General features: G+C 38.7%; 1 protein-coding gene across 1 annotated transcript in view; it reads right to left on the bottom strand.

The window, feature by feature from the left end:
• Positions 1-23,631, bottom strand: part of SCML2 (Scm polycomb group protein like 2) — a 70,896-nt gene that overhangs the window by 17,310 nt on the left and 29,955 nt on the right. Inside the window, exons 5-7 of the mRNA XM_030458557.1 lie at positions 20,647-20,735; positions 19,018-19,261; positions 4,234-4,484 (exon numbers count right to left, since the gene is read on the bottom strand). Of these exons, the coding sequence (XP_030314417.1) occupies positions 4,234-4,484; positions 19,018-19,261; positions 20,647-20,735 (584 nt within the window). The remainder of the gene's footprint in view (positions 1-4,233; positions 4,485-19,017; positions 19,262-20,646; positions 20,736-23,631) is intronic.

Raw genomic sequence — 23,631 nt, 5'->3', positions numbered from 1 at the left:
ATTGGCCAGTGTGCACTACCTTCCACCTGAGTAAAGGACAACTTTGTTGTAATTTGGTTTGGACTGGGGTTTAGAAGAGACATGTGCACAAGGAAGCAATTTCTAATGTGCTTTGACATGCTATGAAAATTCATGGATATTAAAAAAAACACTCAAAAAACTGTAGAAAAGTTCATCACCTCTCCCTTCATCATTTATTCTTGCATGAGAACACATAGTGTTCTGATTCTCTTATCAAAAAAATTAGGAATAGAAGAAATTACTCTAGGTCTCAACATTGCTGAAGGCAGCAGAGACCTGGATATTCCCATGATAAGGATTATGGATAACTTTATAGTGAACTGAAAATTCAGTCAGGTTGCTAAAGGAGGCTAAACTCTCTCACTTAGCAGTATTCATCCTTTACACCTTTAGAAGCAGCATATTTTCCAAATAATATTTTTCATATCATGTAGAAAGCAATCAAAATATGTACATTTCTGAGAGTGGGAGTGCTTAACTTCTTCACAACACCTATAAAGATTAATGTTTTCTCTGAAATCTAGAGATTATTAAAGAAAATTCCTTTGATACTTACATTTCAGAGAAGACAGGTTTGGCAGGAGAAAGTACTTGATAACATGGCACTGGGTGGAATCACCATGAATGTAAGGAACAGACTGCCAAGAGCTGGCATTTCATTGTGAATGAGATGAGGTGACTCAGGTCAGACACTGAACCAAGCAGTGATGTATGACTTGTCAGGACTTGCTGACATATCTTAACACTGGGTGACAAAAAGGTCTCTCCATCCTCCAATACAGAGAACAAAAATGTACTTGGGAAGTCTGAGCTTTTGATCTGAAGCCTGACACTCCTGAAGACTCCTCTGGAGTAGGGACTCTTTGGGGACCAACTGTCTGTCATCATACTGCGAAGTATGGGTGGTCAAGTTGGGGGGAAAGAGGAGAAAATGGGAGAAATGTAGGCATGAAAACAAAATACAAAGGTGAAACTAAGAGGAACTACCTGCCCTCCACACTACCAAGCAAGTGCAGTAAGCCCAGCCAGCCATGTCCTACATCCCTCTTGAAGAGGAGGAAAGAGCACAGGTCTTGGAAAAACAGCACATTATGCTTGCTCAGCTGAGATTCTCATTTTGCAACTCCAAACTGACAAGCAGCAAACTGTGATCCCAAAGCCATGTTTCAGGAGGCAGGGCTCTGCACATGTTCCCAGCAGGGCTCTGCACATTTGCTTGGTCAGGGTGCTGCTGGCTGGCCCCTGCTGGCTCTGGGGGGCCACACCAGCTCTGTCTGCCTACAGAGAGCTCTGCTCACAGCCTGGCACCACATCACCAACTTCACAGGCTTTACCCTGATGTTTAAAAACTTTCTTCTTGTGGGGTTGAATTTAGGGCTGTGATCTACACTCAAACCAAGGCACTTCCTCAAGAAATTCTGGAAGGAATTTTCCCCATTGTTATGCAAAGTGTACTTCTAAAAATAACAAAAGAGATGTAAAGAGATTTTTTTTCTTCATTATGACAGAGTAAAACCACAGTGTGAACTGAGAGAGACAAACAGAAAACAAAACCCAGCATCCATCTCATAAGCTTAGAAAACCTATATATAACGGAGAAAAATGACACAATAGTCCAACATTTCTAACTGTATAATAAAAGTTAATACCTGTACAATGATAAACATTGCAGTATAACAAAAGTGAAAGGAAAGTCAAACATCTCTACAATATATTGGGCACAGAACAATCTCCCTAAATACAGAGGTTTTGAATAATCACACTTGAAGCAGTTACTTAGGTGGAGGGCTTTTTTGATCAGTCTTTAAAAAAAAAGAAAAAAAGTAGGAAAAAAAAAGAAAAAGAAGAAAAAAGAAAAGAAAAAAAAAAAGCAACAGCAGCACTTTCAAATCTCTAGGCACATACCACTTGCATTATATTTGCATATGATTTCTGAAATATACAGGCTGTATGGCACTCCATATTAGATATACTCTGTGCAGCACTCCCACAAAACCACTTCTTCACTTAACCTTTATGCTAACAGGTGTAACAGCCCAAAGAAGAGCTTGCACACATGTGTAACATTTTGGTAATTTAACCACATACCAAAGCAATGACAACCTTCTGTGTAGTATTAAAAGGAGCTAATTTTTAAAGTTTTTAATGAGAAAGTCAATGTAGTAAAACTTCCAAGTCAGATTATCAAACTTAGATTCTGAAAACCCTAACTCTTAGGTGCCTGGTCCCATAGAGATCAGGAGTCCATAGTAGTAGTCCATACTCAGTGCCTCAAGACAGCCAGCAGTAACCCCAAAGCAAATCCCCCCAGCTACATCACACAATGAGGTGCCAAAATTGGCACACAAGGTGCCAAATTAAGTGCTCTAAGTAGATACTTTCAGATACTCAGCATTTAGAGCCCATAAGTCTTCTGTAAGGGTGAGATACCTCTAACTATTCTATCAAGGGTTACACAAAGCCTCTCAGTTTCTTTTTCATGAGACAGAGAGGACAAAACTCTCAGATGAAAATGCCCATCCTTCCATGCTTCCTGAGTACATCCTTAGGTTCTGTGTTCAGTGCTCTCCTTTAAAGACCCCCAGGCTTATGGAGAACAGCCCACCCACCAGCTAAATCCAGACAGAAGCACCTTTCTCCACTTCAATCTGTGTCTCTTTTATACACTGAATAAGAGATAAAGCTGAAGACAATCTGCATCAGTAGTCTATCAGTTTGGATGCCTGACTGGAAGGGGCAGGTAGCAGAGAAGACAGTGGTTGGCTTTCAGTTTCCAGAGTAACTTCTAACCTTGTGGTTACCATTTCAACAAAGTGCCTGCTTCCAGTTTTGTGCTAGAACCTTTTAGGTACAGTCTAAATATGTTACTTCAGTAGCACTTTACAGTGATCAGGACTATCACCAAAGAGAAAAGTCCCACCTGTGCCATTGCTCCACCCCTTCCCACACATTAGTAGCAATAGATCCCATAGTCCACAGCGACCCAAGACTGGGGGAGAAAAGCCCCAAAATTTCAACCTTTTGAGACTTGAAGACAGGGAAGGAGGAAAAAAACCAACCAACCAACCAACCAACTAAACAAACAACAAAAACCCACGAAAAAAAAAAAAAACCACAACAAAAACCCATCACAAAACAAATTAGGAACAATGGAGAAATCAAGGCGCCACACTCTCCCATTGCTGCTATTGGAAAGGAGGGAAGAGCATGGGGACAGACACAGCCTCGGTGGGGAAAGAGACTGTAGGACTGCTCTCTTCTTTGACAGCCTGTAGTGGGTGAACAAGCCTCAGAAACAGACTGTGCTTCCCTGGCAGTTCAAGAGTTACACAAATCTGCCCTGCTGTGATTCTATCCTTCCTGACAGTAGCAGAAGCATTTGTGCCTTTTTTTGAGGGGGAGCAAAGAAAGCAGTGGGAGGGAGGGGAGCTAGGTTTGTTGTCTGCCAGGTTAACTCCCTGATCTAGCTCCTTCGGGGATCTTTTACCCACAGTGTTTGTGTCAGTGGGAGTGGCAAGAAGGGGGGTCAGCAGGTTTGTAACCTGGTAAAACAGTTCCAGAAGAACTGAAACTGGAGGCAGCTGCCAACCAACCAGATCTGACTTAGCTGGGAAGGGAGAAAGGTAGAAAGACACGGTGTCTTTCAGATCAGAACAGAATTAGGCCCACACCTGGAGAAATGTGGAAAAAAGATTCTTGCTTGACACTAGTGCCTCCAGAATAAAGGGGCATCCAAGACAATTTAGCAAATCTAGCTGTATGCTTACGATGATAAATTTTGCACCAAAACACTCACTGTTCCTAATCCTTTGCTCCTAGGCATGAGACAAAAACCTCAGAAAAAATAATGCAAATAAATTAAGCAAACTGTGTATATGGTTCAGTAACAAGATCACCCAAACTAAAACCCTAATGGCCTCCCTGGCTCTTCAAATTTTACTGGAAATAGCTACTCCAGAATACCCTTTTTCAATACCAGCAACTCACCCATAAGCAAATGTGTAACCTTGTTCTGGAATAAAATATCCACAGAAGTTCATACCGAAATATTCCAGAATAGCTATTCTAGACTTTTTCTTGTAATCAACTGCTGAAAGCAGTAAAGCCCTGAAGGCTGAAGAGAAGACAGAAAATTAAATAATAGTAATAATTAAAAAAAAATCTCACTACAAAATTTTGCAATATAAAGTAAAGTAGTAGATAAGGACTAACCTTTTTTCCAGGTTTTATACTTTTTTTCCTTGTTTTAAGATTTTCAGTATGAGAGGTGCTTTTTGTCAAGGGAATAGTTTTAGGAGACCTGCCCTTCTTGGGAACTCCAGACTGTCCAGGGGGTTTGCCCCGACCTGGCTTCCTGCTCCGTTGCGCTGGTACTGGAGCAGATTTCTGTGGAGACTGCATTGAACGCCGGGTCACTTTGGAAGGGGAAGATTGGATTTTTGCACTGCTCTTTGTAATGGAAACTGAGGAAAAACAAAAACAAAAGGGGAGGGGAGGAAAACCTCAAAATGAAAGATGGAAAGCAACTTTTCTAACAAAGGCTTAAAAAAAGTAAAAATGTACTGAACAATTTATATTGTAAAATAAATATACTTGGATATTTTGAACTTAAATGATTGGCTATATAATCTCATTAAAATCCAAGAGAACTCTCTCTACCCACTATTTTAGAGGGCCTTATATGAAGAGAAAAACATTCAAATAAAAATTAAAAAGTATTCATCCACTCACCTTCAAAGTGCTTCCCAGAATTTTCTTTACAATATTTGTAAAGTGCCATTCATCAAGAAGGCCTCCAACACACTTCAAAAATCATACATCCCAGAATACATCCATTCTCCACTAAGAGCAGTTTCCACAATTACAAAACATGCCAACTACTTCTAGGGAGCATTAAAACTTTTGAGCAGAGAAGAAAATTATCCCACTGATGAGCAGAAACTGATGAAAGGCAAAGTATCATTAATAATCATTTGACCGAGATGTCAGTTTAGAAAGTTAAGTTCACGTAACTGTACCTAATTTTTTTAATACCTGGAGCCATCCAGACTTAAGACTTTATTTGGAAGAAGGACTTTCAAACACAAAGTATAATTTTAGTGCATTCTTAACACTGAAGTGGTTCTCTGTTTAATGTCCCATCCCCCCCAAGACCTGACCCAATATGTGTAAAATGCAATTATTATAGTCTGGTGTGAAGCTTCAAGATGTAATCAAATTTCATTGAGCAAAACTTCCTAATGAGCAACATTTTCCACTCTTCTCTAAAGTAACAATGGTGATTTTATTTTAACAATTCTTTTTTCAAGTGAACCAAAGATACCAAACAGAACCTATGGATAAGGACATATCAACAGTGAAAAGATGCACCACAACATCCTAAGGCAGCACCTGTGGCCAACAAAAAGCAATTACTAAGTCCAACAGTCCAACAAATACTCTCTTTTGTTGGCACAATTGCTGGCAGGCAGACAGATGCAGAAGTTGCAGAAGAAGCAAGCAGAAGTTGAAGATGGGAGATTTTCTGATGTCAAACCATCTTTATTGCAAGACGTGTGGGAAAGGGACACGCAACACATATGAAATAATTCAAAGCTTCTACAGTAAAAATAAATGGCTTTCTAGGATCATACTGCCTCAACCATACTCTTCCACATCTTGCTGAGGATGAATCTCCACAATTCACTCTGAACTGAAATACTATGAACTTAATGTGACAAATCCTAGAAGTGTTACAAGTTAGGATTCAAGCAGGCTTTCACTGTGTCAGTCACCCGTGCCCAATGCAAAGTACTACTGCACACTGAAAGTGGAACACAGAGAGCTGCTAAATAGTTCAATTTCCCGGATTTTTGTGAATTTGGAATATTTCTTCTCCTAAAATATTATTATATTGAAGCTTTCTGGAAAGCAAATATAACATGAAATAAAACTCAGATACATTAAAAATGATGTCTTGAGAAAACAGACTTAAAGATTGAGTAAGAGTTTTAAAGTCTAGCTCTACAAGTGATATTCACCATAAAATCAAGCACCTAGCTTTACAATTTTTACTATACCAATGATCTTTTATCCAGGAGTTAACTGTTATTAAGTATTTGCAATAGAAAATGTCACAGTAAGATGAAATACACACTCCAAACAGCCTTCTTATAAAGTATAAGTACTACTGAAACACATTTTAAAGCTATAAGAACACTTACATACATTGCTATTTGTCTGATTCAGTTACTAACCTAATATTCTTAAATGGCAGCTCAGAAGAAATCTCTTAATCATGACTGGTTGCAATCCTAATACATGAAATACAGGCATGACATCCCAAGGTATCTTTAAAGGAGATAATTTTCCTTTTATTTATGTATGCCAAAACTCATCTTCATATGCAATGACAGCTTAAAATAAGATGAACAGAATTTTACCCAAATGCTGGCAAAGCATTATTACCCTTACATCTCCATATTGCTGAATAACAATGTGCATTAAGATGGAAAGCAAAACTGTACCAGATACTGTAGGATACAGTACTACGTATTGTGTCCTGTATTATGCTTACATCAGTGTAAAATGCAGTTATTTTTATTTACTCTTGTGACACAACTATGTTTAAAATCATGAACTCTTAAAGAGACTTTGGTTCACAAATTCTTTATACCTCTGCTGAAATCTAGCAAATACATTTCTATTCACTCCCAGTAAAGACACGGCTAAGATCAAATACACAGTTAATTGCAATATCAACAGGTTCTAGGAGCACAGGTATGAGTTTCTGGACACTGGGCAATCCCTGCTCCCTTCCAGAAGGACATTTACCAGACAAAGAGTAACAATGCAAACAGCTCCAACCACTGCAGGCTGCCCTCTTGAAACACACACATCAAGTACCCTTATCTCAGTAACTTCCTACCTGTATACTCCAGAGGACCAAATATTAGCAGCATTAGCCATTAAGGGGGGGGGTCAGGTCCCATTTGGTATTTTTTCCTTCTGCCTAGGGCTGAAGCTGCTTTTTTTTCAATAGGCAGGGCTGCAACAAAGCCCATGCTGCCTGGGCAGCCTCCCAGAGATGACAGCAAATGAGGAGGCTGCTATTTGCATTTGTTGATTTAAGAGAGGATAGGGGGAGCACAAGGGAGTGGGAGACTGCTAAAGTAATTCCCATATTGTCTGCAGGCTGTATTGACAGTGATCATCAGTCACCTGCTCATACTTCCTTCACCCCGGCCTTCAGAGGGAGACCAAAGGTTACGCTGGGTCACAGAATCTGGAGGGAAATGAAAAGACATGCAAAATCGAGCTGCCAGCCCACTGCATCTGTAGACAGAGTTATCCCCACTAGGCCACATGTTCCAAAAACTAAGACATTTTAATAGCCTCATGAGAACTTGTTAAAATATAACGATGAAGAGAATAGAGAGGAAAAATGCCAAGCTCTGCTTGCAATTACTTCAGTATTTAGCTGGGATATTTACAACCAAAAAAGCACATTTGCCTTTTCAGAATGCTGCTTTGCATTACAAAGGACTTCTCATTTGCACAAACAAAATCAAGCATTTGTGTGGTGGTGCTCTTCTACACAAATATCCAGTGCTCTACACTTTCAGGAGTGAGATACACTGCACTGCATTCTTTTATTTAGACCCAAAAGCTGAACCAGCATCCTCAATCCTGGCATCAAAAGTCTAAACTGGCATCCTCAATAACTGAAGTGTAGAGACCATGCTACACAAATATACCATAATAATATTAACAACTGAGTGGCATCTTCAAAGTTCAGAGAGCTCTAATTGTACTGTCACGTTAGTGAGGGCTATAGGTGACTATCTTCATGTAACACAGGAACAACAGCCTTCATAGTTTCAGCTACTGCTCACTCAAAACATTCTCCTTATTTTCCCAAAACTGTTCATTAAGAATCCAACACCTATAGAACTTTGTATCCAACGTATGCAAGAGAAACTTCAAATCCAGTATCTTGGATCTCACAGCCTAAAGATGCATTGCCATAACTCAGTCCTCATTCACACAAGGAGTTCCACGGGAGACAACTGACCTCACTTGCTTGAAAGGATATGAAAGATTAAACTTTAGATAAAGGCCAAATTATACTTGTAGAAGTGGAAAAACTGCCCAGTCACAGACAGAACTGCAAAATTTGACCCCAGGACGTTATTCCAAGATCTCTTGCCAGAATGTCAGATATTTAAGACAACTGTGGAATTTGAAGCTACTGGAACCTCCAGCACTTGGGAAGGGGATGAGCCAGTTAGCAGCTCGTAAGTCTGAATTCTCATGCAGTTCTAATTAGTAAAATTCCCTCAGATAATCCACAGCAACAGTTTCACTCTGTGTTTTTATGAAAAGCAAGGCAAAAATAGGTTCAGATTCATAATATTTAAACATTCGAAATCTACCGTTCAGTCAGTGTCATACAGCACCAACTGCAAGACAATTTTAAAAATAAAAAAGTAAAGTAAAATATGAAGCAACATAGGGGCCCATTTTGCCATGCACTTGGTGAACACAGCATTGCTACCTTATATGAAGGTGCCAATTAGGACAGTAAAAACAGTAATTTGGTGTTTAAACCAGCATTTCTTCCAGGAGAGAAATTATTCTATTTGTACTGCAATATTGGTCCTATGCTTCCAGTGAGATGCAAGCTGAATATTCTTATGAGAACAAATCCTGGCCCACCTACCCATTAAAAAAAAAATTTAAAAAAATTAAAAAACAAAGAGCATCAATGTGAGCGTTGTGAGCATTACACAACAGAATTAATGGAAATATTAATCCTTACCTCCTGAGTAAAATCTCCAGGATTTTACTATAAAATTAACACTCTAATACACTAAGGTACTTCCATGATAGTTTTGACAACTAGGAAAGGAGGTGTAAAAGATTAGCAATTTTTCCAAATAACTTACTGCCAAGGACTATTATAAAACTATATTTCCTTATGTCTCAACTACACAAGAGAGCCATAAGAAAATATCTGTAACACATGCCACCTTCTTCTATGCTTGGATTACTTCTGGTTAAAAGACAGCTGAGAGATACTTAATGAGACACTGCTATGATGAAAAAACAGTTGTAAATCATCATTTTGCTCTCTAAAAAGTAACAACACACTTGGAAACTTCAAGACCCAACTCAGCAAGATTTGAACATCATGGTTTGCAATTTTCCATTTTCTAAATTCTAGTTTATGCTGCCAGTGTAACAAAAGAGAAAAATAGTAAGAAAAAAAGAAAAAAATTAAAAAAAAAAAAAGTATCACAAACTAACTGTACTTTGTTGATGAGCTGAGAAAGAAGAACGCAAATAAATACTCAATAAACTACCAAAGCAGCACAAACTTCAGTGACCTGAAAACAACTTAGGTATGCTGATGATGAATCTGTCAATAAGTCTCTTAGACCTTGGGTAAGGGTTTTAATAATATCATGATTTTTCACCCCATCATTACCGATTCTGTCCAGTTTTTGTCATTATTTTTCCCCCAAAAATGGGGCAATAGTGTTAATGAAGACCAGAAGGCCTCCCATCACCATAGGGCTGAACCAGCATGCTCAGCTCAAGGGGTTATGATCTGGTGGCAATTACAGACACATGGTGGGGCTCATATGCCTGGAATGTAGTCATGGATGGCTATGTCCTTCTTAGGAAGGATAGGCCAACCAAACAGATGGTGGAGTTGCTATTCATGTGAGAAAGCAACTAGAAGCTATTGAGTTCTATCCAAGAGTGGATGAGGAGCAAGTTGAGAGTTTGTGGGTGCAAATTAAGGGGCAGGCTGGCATGGGTGATGCTGTTGTGGGTGCCTATTACAGGCTCCCTGATCAGGACAAGGAAGCAGATGAGGCCTCTACAGGCAGCTGAAAGCAGCCTTGCAATCGCAGGCCCTGGTTCTCATTGGGGATTTTAACTACCCAAATATTTGCTGGAAGTATTACTGAGCCAGCCATTCACAATCCAGGAAGTTCCTCCACTATATTGATAATAAATTCCTCATGCAAATGGTGGATGAGCCAAGTAGGAGGGAAGCACTGTTGGATCTTGCATTCAATAACAAGAAGGGTCTGGCTGAAGCAGTGAAAGTTGGGGGCAGCCTTGACTGCAGAGACCATGAGATGGTGGAGTTCAGGATCTTGTGTGGTCGGAGCAGAACACCAAGTAGGATCATGGCCCTGAACTTCAGCAGGGCTGACTTTGGCCTTTTCAAGCAATTGACAGGGAAAATCCCATGGGGCAAGGCACTAGAAGCTAAAAGGGCCCAAGATAGTTGGTTAACATTCAAGGACCACTGCTTCCAAGCACAAGATCAGAGCATCCCTACAGGCAGGAATCAAGAAAGGGAGACAGGAGACCTCCATGGTTAAAGAAGGGACTGCTGGGCAAACTCAAGTGCAAGAGGAAAGTCTACAGATCATGGAAGGAAGGTCTGGCCACTTTGGAGGAATAGAAGACTGTTGTCAGGAGATGTAGGGAGGCAACCAGGAAAGCTCAGGCCTCTCTGGAATTAAGCCTTGCAAGAGAGGCCAAGGACAACAGAAAGGGCTTCTTCAAATACACTGCAAACAAAACTAACAGTAGAGGCAATGTAGGCTGAATGAGGTGGGTGCCCTGGTGACAGGGGATACAAAGAAAGCAGAGTTACTGAATTCCACCTTTGTCTCTGTCTGTTCTGCTGGAGACTGTCCACAGAAGCCCCAGGCCCCTGAGATCTCTCAGGAATTCAGGATAAAGGAGGAGTTTACCTCCTTTTTTGATAAGGGCTGGGTTAGGGATCAATTAAGCAATATGGACATCCATAAATCCATGGGTCCTGATGGGAGGCACCTGCAGGTGCTGAGGAAGTTGGCAGAAGTCATTGCTAGGCCACTCTCCCTCATCTTTGGTAAGTTGTGGGTGATGGGAAAGGTGCGTGAGGACTGGATGAAAGCAAATGTAACTCAAGTCTTCAAAAAGGGTTAAGAATGAGGACCCTGGTTAACTATAGACTGGTCAGTCTCATCTTCATTCCTGGAAAGGTGATGGATCAACTTATCCTCAACTCTGCCTCTAGTTACATAAAGGACAAGAGGGTCATTAGGAGCATTCAACATGGTTTAACCAAGGGGAAGTCCTGATTAACCAACCTGACAGCCTTTTATGAGAACATAACCATATGGATAGATGATGATAGTGCAGTGGATTTGGTTTGTCTTTATTTCAGTAAAGCATTTGACATCATCTCCCTCAGCATCCTCACAGCTAAACCAAGGAAATGTGGTCTGTATGATGAGGTGGTAAAGTGGATTGTGAAGTAGTTAAAGGAAGGAAGTCAGAGAGGTGTGGTCAGTGGGGCAGAATCTTGTTGGAGGACTGTATCTAGTGGAGTCTCTCAGGGTTTAGTACTGAGACCAGTACTATGCAACAGATTCATCAATGACCTGGATGAGGGAACAGAGTGTTCTGTCAGCGAGTTTGTTGATGACACAGCAGGAGGCTGTGCTGCCATTCAGCAAGACCTAGACAGGCTGGAGGGTTGGGCAGGGAGAAATTTAATGAAATGCAACAAGGGCAAGTGTAGAGTCTTGCATCTGGGAAAGAACAACCCCAGGTACCAGCATTGGTTGGGGAGTGAGCTGTTAGAGAGCAGTGTAGATGAAAGAGACCTGGGGGTTCCAGTTGTCAGAAGGATGACCACGAGCCAGCAATGTGCCCTTGTGGCCAAGAAGGCCAATGGCATCCTGGGGTGCATTAGAAGAGGTCTCTTTAGTAGGTTGAGAGAGGCACTCCTCTCCTTCTACTCTGCTGTGGTGAGGCTGCATCTGGAGCCCAGTTCTGGGCCCCTCAGTTCAAGAGGAGCAGCAAACTGCTTGAAAGAGTCCAGAACAGAGCCACAAAGAGGATTAAGGGAGTGGAACATCTCCTTTATGAGGAAAGGCTAAGGGAGCTGGATATCTTTAACCTGGAGAAGAGGAGACTTGGAGAAGAGGGATGACCTCGTTAATGTTTATAAACACGTAAGGCTGATTGTCAGGAGGATGGAGCCAGGTTCCATCCAATGATGACCAATAATAGGAGAAGGGGTGATGAGTACAAGTTGGAGCACAGGAGGTTCTGTGTAAACATAAGGAAAAGCTTTTTTACTGTGAGGGTGACAGAGCACTGGACCAGGCTACCCAGTGAGGTTGTGGAGTCTTCTCTGGAGACATTCAAAACCCACCTGGATGCACTCCTGTGTGACCTGCTCTCAGTGATCCTGCTCTGGCAGGGGAGTTGGACTTGAGTTTTCGAGGTCCCTTCCAACCCCTAACATTCTGTGATACTGTGCAATTCTATGACAACTCTGATGTTCTAAACATAGCTTATATGTGCTACCAGAGATTTGGAAAAAATCCACTCAGTTGCATCCACTTGCTGTGAAACACAACCACTGCTGACAAGAGTATCCACAAGATCTGAACAAAGGTAAATAATAAAACCATTTTCCACATAAGTAAAAAATACAGGTGTTGTAGTATTTCCAAGTTTAAAGAAAGTTACTACTACCTTATAAATAATCAAGGTGAGTTAGTGAGGCAGCCAGACTAGCAGTAAGGTTACAGCTTTGGGAAAGGCAAAACCTTTTTTACATTTAAGTGATTACTGCCCTGTAGCAGCACCATCCAGGCCTTGCTGCAATATGCCAAGAAACATTAATACCAAATAAAAAAAGCTTAACATGTAAGAGAATGTGGCAAATTAGATGTTAGCCTCAAGCACCAAGGAGTTTGTCATGTACAATTCTGAAGAAAGCATAAATCTGCATACTGTATGTGCCTGATTTAACTACTGTGACCTGCTTGTGAAAAGAAGCTGGCTGTACTGAGAGAAAAATGAAACCTCCAACAGCATGAAATTGTACCATTTCAGAATTCGTTTCTTTCTTTAATGAAACTTAAGAATCACCATGCTTATCTGATTTTTTTGGCTGCTTTAAATAATGCAGTCTTTTCACAGATCTAACTGTAGCTCTGTCTAAAGTTTCAGCACTACTTTTGTTTCATCTGCAAACACTATAGAGTAGTACTTAATTTTATATTGATGTTGCACAATTGTGTACAACTTAGCTGGAAATATAGCACAGCTATCTTGATATAATTTGAATATCAGAGAAGTGCCTCTCCAGTAGATAGGCTTGGAAAAATTTGCACAAAGTAAGAATTGATAACATATCTGAAAATTTAATGAAACTGAACTAAGAAATCATAAAACAGACAAATAAGATACTTTTTAATCTCTGATTGAGCCTGTACTACTCTTATTGCTGCAGGCAGCCTTTGAAGGAGGCCTTTAACATCACAGGCTTATTAGTATAATGAAAGAAGATTGCTCTCACTGACAAGAAATGCACTGAATTGGTGACACACATTGTGGAAGGAAGGGAGAGAGAGAAGAAGGAAAGAAGAGAGGAAGGGGACTAAGGATAAAAGCTACTGTGCATCTCTGGTTTTATTTATATTACTACGTGATCTTCCTTCGGTCACCCAAATTCTCTCCTGCAGAGTGCAGAGAGCAGTTCTTGCATCACCTTTATCTGTCAAAGATCCAGCTTCCTAAGTCTGCGGGGATCAGGGATATATAGAAACCAATCTGTCTCCAGATGCTGTTCATATCTAAATGATAGATACTACTTTATACTGAAATCAATCTTTGCAGGTGAAACTACTTATCATTTCCCACATGGCTTGTCTCCAGTTGTTCTTTTGATTTCTCTCTTTTATGGAAAAGGTTTTTCTTACATCATAAATAAAATGGTGGGTTGCCTAAGTAACTGCCATTTACATTTAACGACTAAACAGCAAAATGAATATATACAGAAACAGCAAAACAAAACTGCTCTGACAGTCTCCAGTCATCTGTTGTCTACTTCAATAATAAGCCTCAGATACAACTACACATAGTACAATACATGAGCATTTCCAGGGTTAGTAACAGCTAACAGCTAACACAATTATCCAATTGTACAAAAATAAAAATTACAGCCTATGGTAGTTAAATAGAAAAGCATAATATGTGTGGCCTAGAAGTAGAGTTACTAGAAAAACATCCAGAAGATATCAAACTTTAAAAGCCTTTTTAAAGCATATTGAAAGCTGAAGTTACATACTCCCAACAGATGATCAAATTTCAGAATGGGTAAATGAAGAAGACAACTAAAACAGCAAGACTGAATGGTTTTCATGTTCATACTTGCTTCAAGGAAGCGCATCACATCAGTTCTGTTATCAGAATCTCCCCTCACAGGGATTTGAAACAGGTTCCCTGATATTAAGAACAAATAGTAAAGGTGAGGAAATGAAGACAAAAACTGTAGTCTGCAGGACATACAGCAGCTGGGAGTTTTAAGGAAACTAAAAGATGTGATGTCCAGTGTAATGATGGTGCTGTGCAAGTTTGTACTTAAAATTCTCTTCAGTTCAGAGATTTAAAGGTAGTTAATACAATGTCAGAAGTTAAGCCAGCAAGGTATGGGCAGGACACCTGATGTTTGAACTTGCCAAGTTGATAAAAACTCTTATACAGAACAGAAGTAGTGAACACAAAGATAAACACAATGTTGGGGGAGAATCAATCACAGCTTTTGTAGAGAAAAGTCACATATCACAGACCTATCAATTTTTTTTTTTAGCAGTCAATAAGCCAGCAGGCAATGGAAAGTCAATTGATGTAGTCTGTGGATTTTCACTTGACAAGATCTCAGTCCACAGACTCTTAACAAAGTCCTTAGATGGATTTTAGGATGATCTTCACGATCCTTCTAAAGAAGCCTTGAGAAACACCACACAGTGGCCAGAAATAAACAGACATGTTTCCACAGTCAAAAGAGGACTTCAGAGAGATCCTGACAAGATCTTCTGATTGGGCTTGTGCCATCCAATTTATATATTATCTAGGAAAGCACAAGATAGCAACAACTGCTGAACAAATATTTGAGTGTGCAAAGACGTACAAAAAGATCTTGTAAGGCTGAGCAGTTGCTCAGCAGAGGAAGTAACAAATGAAACTGAATTTCAAACAACTCAAAATAATCCAGTTTCTGTGATCAGTGATGGGCTATTAGCTGATGTATACAAAAATGACATCTTAGAATCAAAATAAGTATTTCTTAACTAAGTAAGTAAGTAATTAAGTTGCCTGGTAGTAGTCGAAAAATCCCAAACACTAATTAATGAATATTTATATTTAAAAAAAACACAAACAACCGGAAAACAACTAGAAAAAGAAACAAAGCCCACCACAATGGCACTAAGTCTTAAATACCTTGTGCACTTCTGGTTCCAGTAGCTCAAATGGAAACAGTATGAAAGAACAAGGATGATCAGAGCAATCAAACTAATCCCATAACAAGGAAAACCATGACAGAACCAGATTTTACAAGTTTGTTATACAGAGAAGTGAGGGAAGCTAAAATAGAGGTGTACAAAACTGTGATGGATATGAAGGCAGCAATTAGGGAATGACTACTGTTGCTTCCTCTACAAGTAGTGGAAGTACAAGAAGGTATACCAAGAACAGAAGGGCAACAAATGAATCCACTAGCATTTCCACAGAACATAACTCAAGTACAGAACTCCTTATTGCAGGATGTTGTAGGTCCTAAAAGTTCAGATGGCTTCAGATGGCTTCAAAATACAACTGAATGAAACAGAGCAAGCTCTCCCCAGAGGTACTCAGCAGAAAAGCTTTATTCTGGGCTTGGGAAGTGCTGGGTTGTAGATGGCTGGATGACACGAATACTTTTGCAAACCTCTCTCCTACAAGCTTATGCTTGTCTTCAGACATCTGCTTTCAGCCACTGCTGGACAAAGCTTGCTAAAGTAGACAGTAGATTGATCAGCTTAGACAATACCACACTAACCTCTTTCACCAGCTCCAGTGCACACCAATGTTCCTGAGTGACAATTCATCTCTAAAAGCACTTCAGTGACCAAGAGACACAAAGAAAAAAACCTACTGCATCCTTAAAATATTAACCTTTGGCCAGTGTGCCAAGCCAACATCAAGCCCTGTTGTCAAAGCACACATAACATAAATTACTACTACCAGAGATATTTCTAAGGAAATACACTAAAATATTAGCTAAGCTTAACTTCTGCTTACATAAAGATAGAAAGGTTGCATTTCATATCACTGTACACATACATTGACACCCAGGCAGATCCATTTAATTCACATATTCTGTTAAAAACAGCTGGTCCAAAACAACTTTTTACCTACCTTCTCCATTTTATGTTCTATTAATTGCAACTTAGTTCCTGAGTTTATCTTTCTAAAACAAATGCATTACAGAAGGAAAGGTTTATAAAGACTAAATATATCATGTTATCTGTTTTGAATAAATTCACCCATACCTAAAAAGCTGACACTTAAAACTGTCCTAAAAATCTTCCTACAACAGAAGTCCTACATTCTCTCTGGGCATCCTAAATTGTTAAGACCACAAGCAGCAGAAATAAAAACTTTCCTGATTTTCTTCATTCCTGCATATCATCTCTCTTTCAATGGGCTAAGTTTGACCCTAAAATATATGTCTCATTGCAGGAAATTGTTGTCCTAGGTATGGATGAAAGTTAAAGCATGTTATCTCTTTCATGCTTAGGTTACAGGATATTGGTTTTCCTCAGTCACTAAAATCGGAGAGGGGGGAGGGTTCAGTTCTTTAACTAGTGATTTAAACCTTTAAATGCTTTCAGAAAAAAGTAGTTACAATGAAATCAAGAATATCTCCCATTATATTCTCTCTGAAATCAAAGCCACACCCAGTTGATTATTTTCACCTCTTAATGTGGTTATTCACGGCAGAAATACTAAACTAACCTACAGGAAAAGAAGTCCAGGCGAGAATAATATATTTCAAGTGAATCCCTGTAATACAGTATCTGTCATACTGTCTTCTTTTATGTGAGCAGTCAATGTTAATGTGACTTAATAAAGAATCTTGACAAAATTACCATATTTCTGAATTGAAATGACTTGATTACACTCTCCTTGAAGTTATTATTTATATCTTAATAAAGGACTATCATTACAATTCTTCAATGGCTCAAAAGTGATCATGTAACTGTGAAAAATATAACATGAGAGCATAAAAAAATTTCATCTAGCTATGTAAATTTGACAAGTACTTATAACATGCACAAACAGCACATAAAATACAAGCATATGAAGCAAAATTTAAAGAACAAATTCTTTATGCTCAGAACAAGGGAAAAAAGGAGTACACATAATTTTAATATGACTGCATTTAACCTTAGGCTCACTTTTAGAATTAAAAATAACAAAATCCCCAGCCTGCACTTTCTTGCCCCCACTTTCTATCACATATCCAAAATTCACAGTTTTGACTACAGGTCTGTAATAACCTTGCTTCAGGTGTTACTAATGCCTAAAGTGTTACTTTTTTTTTCATAACAAAGCAATAGAATTAATACAATACCTATTTAAAGCCTTCTGCATACTTGAACATACTGAAGAATTTAATTTGTTTTTTTACCTAAACAAGTAGAATATGTAATCAATCTTACTAACTGTTAAACAACTGTTTGATGTCTATCAAGAACTTACTAGGCAAAAAACATTATGTACATATTATCTAAAAGCATTATTGCTTGTTTTCCAGCACTGAAACTGGAGGATACTAAACAATTTTATCTTCTTTCCCAAAGATGCAATTGGGTTCAGCAACCTAAACTGTCGTAAAAAAATCTTTTAAAATTTTTACACCACTTATTTTCAGAAACTCTTTTGTATAAAGCCAAATTCAACCTTAAGAAGCTCACAAAGACTCTCTACAGATGGGGGGCACAGGAACATCTTAGTACCCATGAGATGACTTCTGACTGAATGTAGGTTGTCCTCACCTGAGTTCTCCCTGCCTTCTGACTCCAGGTTTGTACTGGCAGATCATCCTGTATCTGCCCATACAGATACACACAGAGCTGCTCCCTTGCTGAAATCCACCAAAACAGACTAAATAAATTACAGGTACTATGACCATTGGCAGTAACTGCAGACAGTAATTAGAGACAGGCAGCTGAGGGCAAGGATGTAGAGGTACCCTTAACTAATTTCACTCAATTTCCAAACAATTTTTAGCCTGCTGGCAAAAGATAAGCAATGGGGATGGAGAGAGCAGGAAATATGACTGATTTCTTTCCTTCTTGTTTCTGTTCCTTTGGTCCTTCCAGTGAGTTCTGTGATGTTTGTTACTCATTCCTTACTCACCTAACAGCTGTGAAGATGCTCACCACGAGACCAAACTATCCTGGCCAACAATATTAAAGTAATTAACTCAAATATGGTTCCCCTCCTTCAAAATCTCTTTCTGTCAAATTTGAAGTGAATAAGAATGGAAGAATCCAAACCATTTGACAGAAAAGTCAGAACAGCAGAAGGATGACACTCGGGGATCCTTCATTTGGAAGTAGATACATAATAAAGCAATGTGGCTATTAGGACTCTATAACCCTACACACAAGCCTCCTCAGTGGCACAAGGATGATAAAGCATTCAGAATAGGCAGCTTCAAGAAAGAATTTTGTGAGTATGAAGAAAGAAACACTAAATATATAGTTTAAACCTTCAGTAATCACAGAAGCAAAGACTATTTTGCTTTCTTAGCAGTTACCTTAACATTAAGTCCTGATGCAGGTAATACACTAGTATCATTAAAGAGGAGCACCAAATTAACTATAATACAAATGGGAAATACTAGTTTAAGTCCGAGATTCTTCACAGGTACACAAAAAATAAAAAGCCCTCCTAATAAAAAATGTTCCCAGAGTTACTATGAACAGGCAAAAATTGGCTTTAAACTACACAAAGAAAATTGAACAACATTTCATCCTCATCAGCTACTCACAAATCAAATCTTCAGTCTTATCTGCTTACAGCCAGCTGGTTTTTAAAATTAAGCTGTAATTGAGGGGAAAAATAATTAAGCAATATTATTAGTCATCTTACCATTGTTCCCTGGTGGTTGTAATGCATCTCCTGTCAAACTACACCATCCGACTGGGAAAATATCTCGAGAATCACATCTGCACCAATAGTCAAAAGCTCCTCTCCAGCCATCAAATGTAACAAAAACTTCGTCTCCTTTCACATCACCGATGGTTGCTGGGCAAATCAAGTATGGGTTCTTTCTATCTATAGCTTCAAGCTTCATTCCTACTTTAAAGCAGTTTGGCACAGGTTTTGGTGGTTCCTACAAAAGCAAGAGAGGTAGAATATTTGTATTTCTATAGCCTCTTAAAAACAAAGAGGGAAAAACTATTTCTCTTCAACATCCTTACTTTTTATACTCACTATTCTCAAAAAGTTGAAGTAGATACTGAAGAAAACTTACTGGTATTTCAAATTGGATTTTGCTCTTTTGTATTATAAAAAAAAAAGATTCTGTTCCCACAAACACAGCTGGGATAATTACCAAAATTATCCAATGCAGAAAGACTGTTACAAGTATTTACATAAGCAATAGGCTGCACTCAATACATTATGTCTGGGCAGCAAGACAGCAAAGACACTAAAATGAAATTATTACATGCTAATAAAGAACGGATATTTCTGGGGACTGATAACTGTCTGGTAAAAGCTTCACTTCCCAATTAATCCATGAAAAATTCATTAGCATTGGACATTATTTATAGGCCTCTGCTAACTCAGTTGGCCTTAGACCAATTTCAAGTGGATAAAAGAAAAACAAAAATCAAGCCAATGAGACCAGGAGAAGTGTACCTCTACAACAGGAGTTGTGACCCAATACAACCTGAATTACCAAGTCAGCCTCAGGAACCTCATTATCCAAAAGTTATCTCAGATGTGCTGTAGGCCATCACATGAAAGCATGGCTTTTCACACCAGAAAAAAAATTATATTATTTTACTTTTTTTTTTTTTACAACTATATAAAGTTAACATGCAAGCTATTGTAGGTCTGAACCCAACTGTTTGCTTTGATGACACTCTTGTCAATGTCAATCACAGTATCAAAAATGAAGTCACTCAATGTGACAGCAGGGTTTTACCATCTTGACAAAAATTTGAACCAACAACTCATTTCAATATTACTGTTGGTTTTGTGTTTCACAGCAATTTGGTCAGCAGTCATGTTTAAAAAACAGAACAGCATTTTCTGCTATTTTCAACTACATTACATTATAAATTATGAGTATATGCCCAATGACAACTTCTAAGAAAACCTTTCCAAGCCACTCTGCATTCTAATGGATCTTATTCCCCATTACTTTTTTTTTTTCACTTGTGTGAACAATCATATGAACATGATGCTGTTAAGAAATCTGATACGCACTGTATCTATAATCCATGCGACACAAAAAAACCAAACTAACACAATAACACAGCATACTGTGTTATCTCCAGTTGGGAAAAGAGATGCTCATACAATAGACAGGAATCAATCTGCTTCTAGTCCAGCTTTGTGGCTTGTCAGTCTACTTCAAAGTAATTTTAAATAATAGACTTGCTTCCCTATGCTGCAGACAACAACAAAATATCTTCACCCCTTCATTAAAAAATGTAAACATGGACCAATTGATAGAAAGTTGTTTATTAGCAGCCCTTTTCTTCTTACCTTCTTAAAGAATGCTGCAGGTGCCATTTCAGCTCCATTGAGAGTTCTCAAGAGAAACATTGGCCAAGAAGATGCATTCATCTGGAACCCTGAGTAACAAATCAATTCGTTGCATATAACAGACCTACTTTCAGTTTGTAAAATAAAAAAGGAGGAGAAGAATACAAAGTCTGTTTTACTAATGTCTCATTCCTTCTATTTTGGATTTGGCCTAGAAGGAACAAACAAGGTCATTGTTGTTGCAGAAATGTGTGCAATGCCTTTCATTCTGAGCAACTTGCCTGCAGAATCACTTATAAGAATTGGTTATAGATAAGCATCTATAGATAAATGTCTTGACAACATGCAAGCTCTAGTAGAGATCATCAATTGTCCCCCACACTCCCTAGTCCAGTGGAACATTCCCCAGCACAGGTGCCAAGCTTACTAGGCAGGGCTGCTCTCACTCTAAAACAACATGCTCTGCTCCAGCTTCTCTCATTTAGTGAGGAGACACCCCTTTATTTTCAATGCTCTCATAATGCTTTCACCAGATCATAGACAAAAAAAAAAAAAAAATTAAAAAATTTAAAAATTGGTTTCTTCTCCCTCTCCCATTAAAATAAAAAAATATATCAACTGCCTTAAAAACCAAGGAGCACATAACAGGGAAGAATAGAAACATAATCAAATTTAATGTATCAGTGTATCATATTGAAAAACATAAACCAGAAAATGTTTCTATTTTCATATTCTTCATTAACAAGTAAATCAGTTAAATCATTAAGTCATCCAGTAGCAGATTTTATGATATAATAGTTCTATAACTAAAAGCTTTAAGCTATCATCAGCTGAAGAAACCATCTCCAAGTTGGAACTGCCTATGCAACACCTAAAAGAATACAAAGATCATATTTGGGTGTCACAATCTGAGGACTGATGGGGTGTGATTATCAGTCCTGATTTCAAACCAAGGTCTTTATACAACCTGAACACATGTGGTTACTGAAACATAGCATTCCTAACCAGCTAGCCCTGTAAAGATGTGGGTGAGACAGAGGAATGACAGCCAAATAGCAGTTTCAATTACCTTCAGTGGCCTTTAAGTCATCCTGGTTAAGCCAGAGAAAATGTTTTCCTCAATGTAATTTGTTGAGAACTTTTAAGTTCTCAACAACAAAAAAAGCTCACCTATGAAAAACAGAGGCTGGAACAGGAAAAATTTGCTACAGTAATAATTTTCTCAAAACCCTTATATAACATGCATAATTAAACCTATGTACAAATCAGGTAGGAGGCACTCTTTTAGCTAGTTATTATGAGAGAAGCAGAACATTAGTATCCAGAAGGTTCCCTACCACTCAGGGCAAAAAAAAAAAAACCAACATAATCAGTTGCTTAAATGTCTAACAGGAGGTAATTATACACCCAATTAGCTCTCAGCTTTGCCCAGGAACAGGATGCTGTAAAACTGCCAAAAAGGCTGTTTCAAAAATTTATCTAGGTATGCCAGAATGTTTGATTGCTGGAATACTGCCTATCTCTAGAAAAATCTAGGGCAGGAGGGACAAAATAATGGCACTCACATTCATTTCTGCATAAGCAGCAATTGTTTGGAGAGCAGGTAAACTTACATGCCTGGGTGCAGGAAACCAGCTGCTTCTTGGGTGCTGCACTACAGGCAGCCTGAACAAATAGGGGTGAGAAACAGTATCCTAAGAGTGGGCATCAAGCTTTCAACTGGTGGTTGTGGAAAGTTTCTCCTCCGACTGGATCGACTGCAGCCATTTACATAACTAGAATTGTTTTATTTAAGAGGCTGGTTTAGAAACACATTAAAAGGCTGAACTCCTGAACTGAAGCAATGTATTTAACATATGTGTAGCTGAAGGAATAGGGATAATCTTCCCTATTACAACCCTCTTTCATAGTGTTATCACTGCATTCATTCTACAAGGTTATACTAAGAACTTCAGAGAGGTTAAACAGAGAAATATTTCCTGCAGGTGACAGAAACCCAGTGCTTTCCTTTAAAACCTCTAGGTATCCACAGAAAAGGAGGACAACAGCCCTTCTGGGTTCAAACTGTATCTATCCTAAATAACATTCCTCTAGACTGGCACCCTGCTTGCACTGCTTTTCTTGTATTCTAAGCCTACAAAACAGCACAGAAATCTATTCATGTAGTTTAAGTGATGTCTCAATCATTATATAAAATGCTGCTCTATCTGTTTGCCCCTCTACAAGCAGATCAGGTTTCATACTGTAGTGAAATACTTTACCCCTCACCCTTCAAACAGAAGATCTGAAAGTTGCTCACAAGGCTTTTGAGAGGCTACAAAGAGAAACCATACCTATCTTCACTGCACCTGTCTTCTCATCTCTAAATGTTACTGATGACACATAAGCAGACACAGGTTTATAACTCTACAATGGGAAACCAGCACTAACCAATTCAATTTCTGCTTACAGTTAATTTCTTACATCAACAGCACCATTTCTTGCATCTTCTAAAAATTATAGAAAGTAGCAGGGGAGTGTTGCTGTTGTGGCTTGGTTTTGGTTTTGGCAGGAGGGGCAGTCGGATAAATACCAGTCACTATTTTTCCATATTTTTCTTTTTAATAAAATAAATATTTTCAGACCAATGTGAAAAATGTGTTTCTTAAAGGATTTCCACACTAGGATCTTTAAGCTACAGCAAATATAGTTCAAGAATACAGCTTTAAATAGACAGGTTAATCCCATCAAAGACATTTTACTCCCAGTAGTTAGTCAAAGGTACTTCTGACTATTCATCATATAGCAAGGGATACCCTTGCACAGTTCCCCATTGAATAAACTTTCTGAATAAGACTGGGTCCAAGCATTATTTCTCGGTTAGGAGAGACACATGATCTTGTCACTCATATTCAGCAGGAAAAACAAAATAAATTTGGCATACTACTTCTAAGCATGTTTATTCCTCATGCCCACAGAGTATTCATGACAAACTGATCAGACTCT

Source organism: Calypte anna, chromosome 1 (assembly GCF_003957555.1).
Source record: "Calypte anna isolate BGI_N300 chromosome 1, bCalAnn1_v1.p, whole genome shotgun sequence".
Lineage (NCBI taxonomy): Eukaryota > Metazoa > Chordata > Aves > Apodiformes > Trochilidae > Calypte > Calypte anna.
The sequence above is the reverse complement of the archived record's forward strand: the minus strand, read 5'-3'. Positions and strand labels throughout refer to the sequence as shown.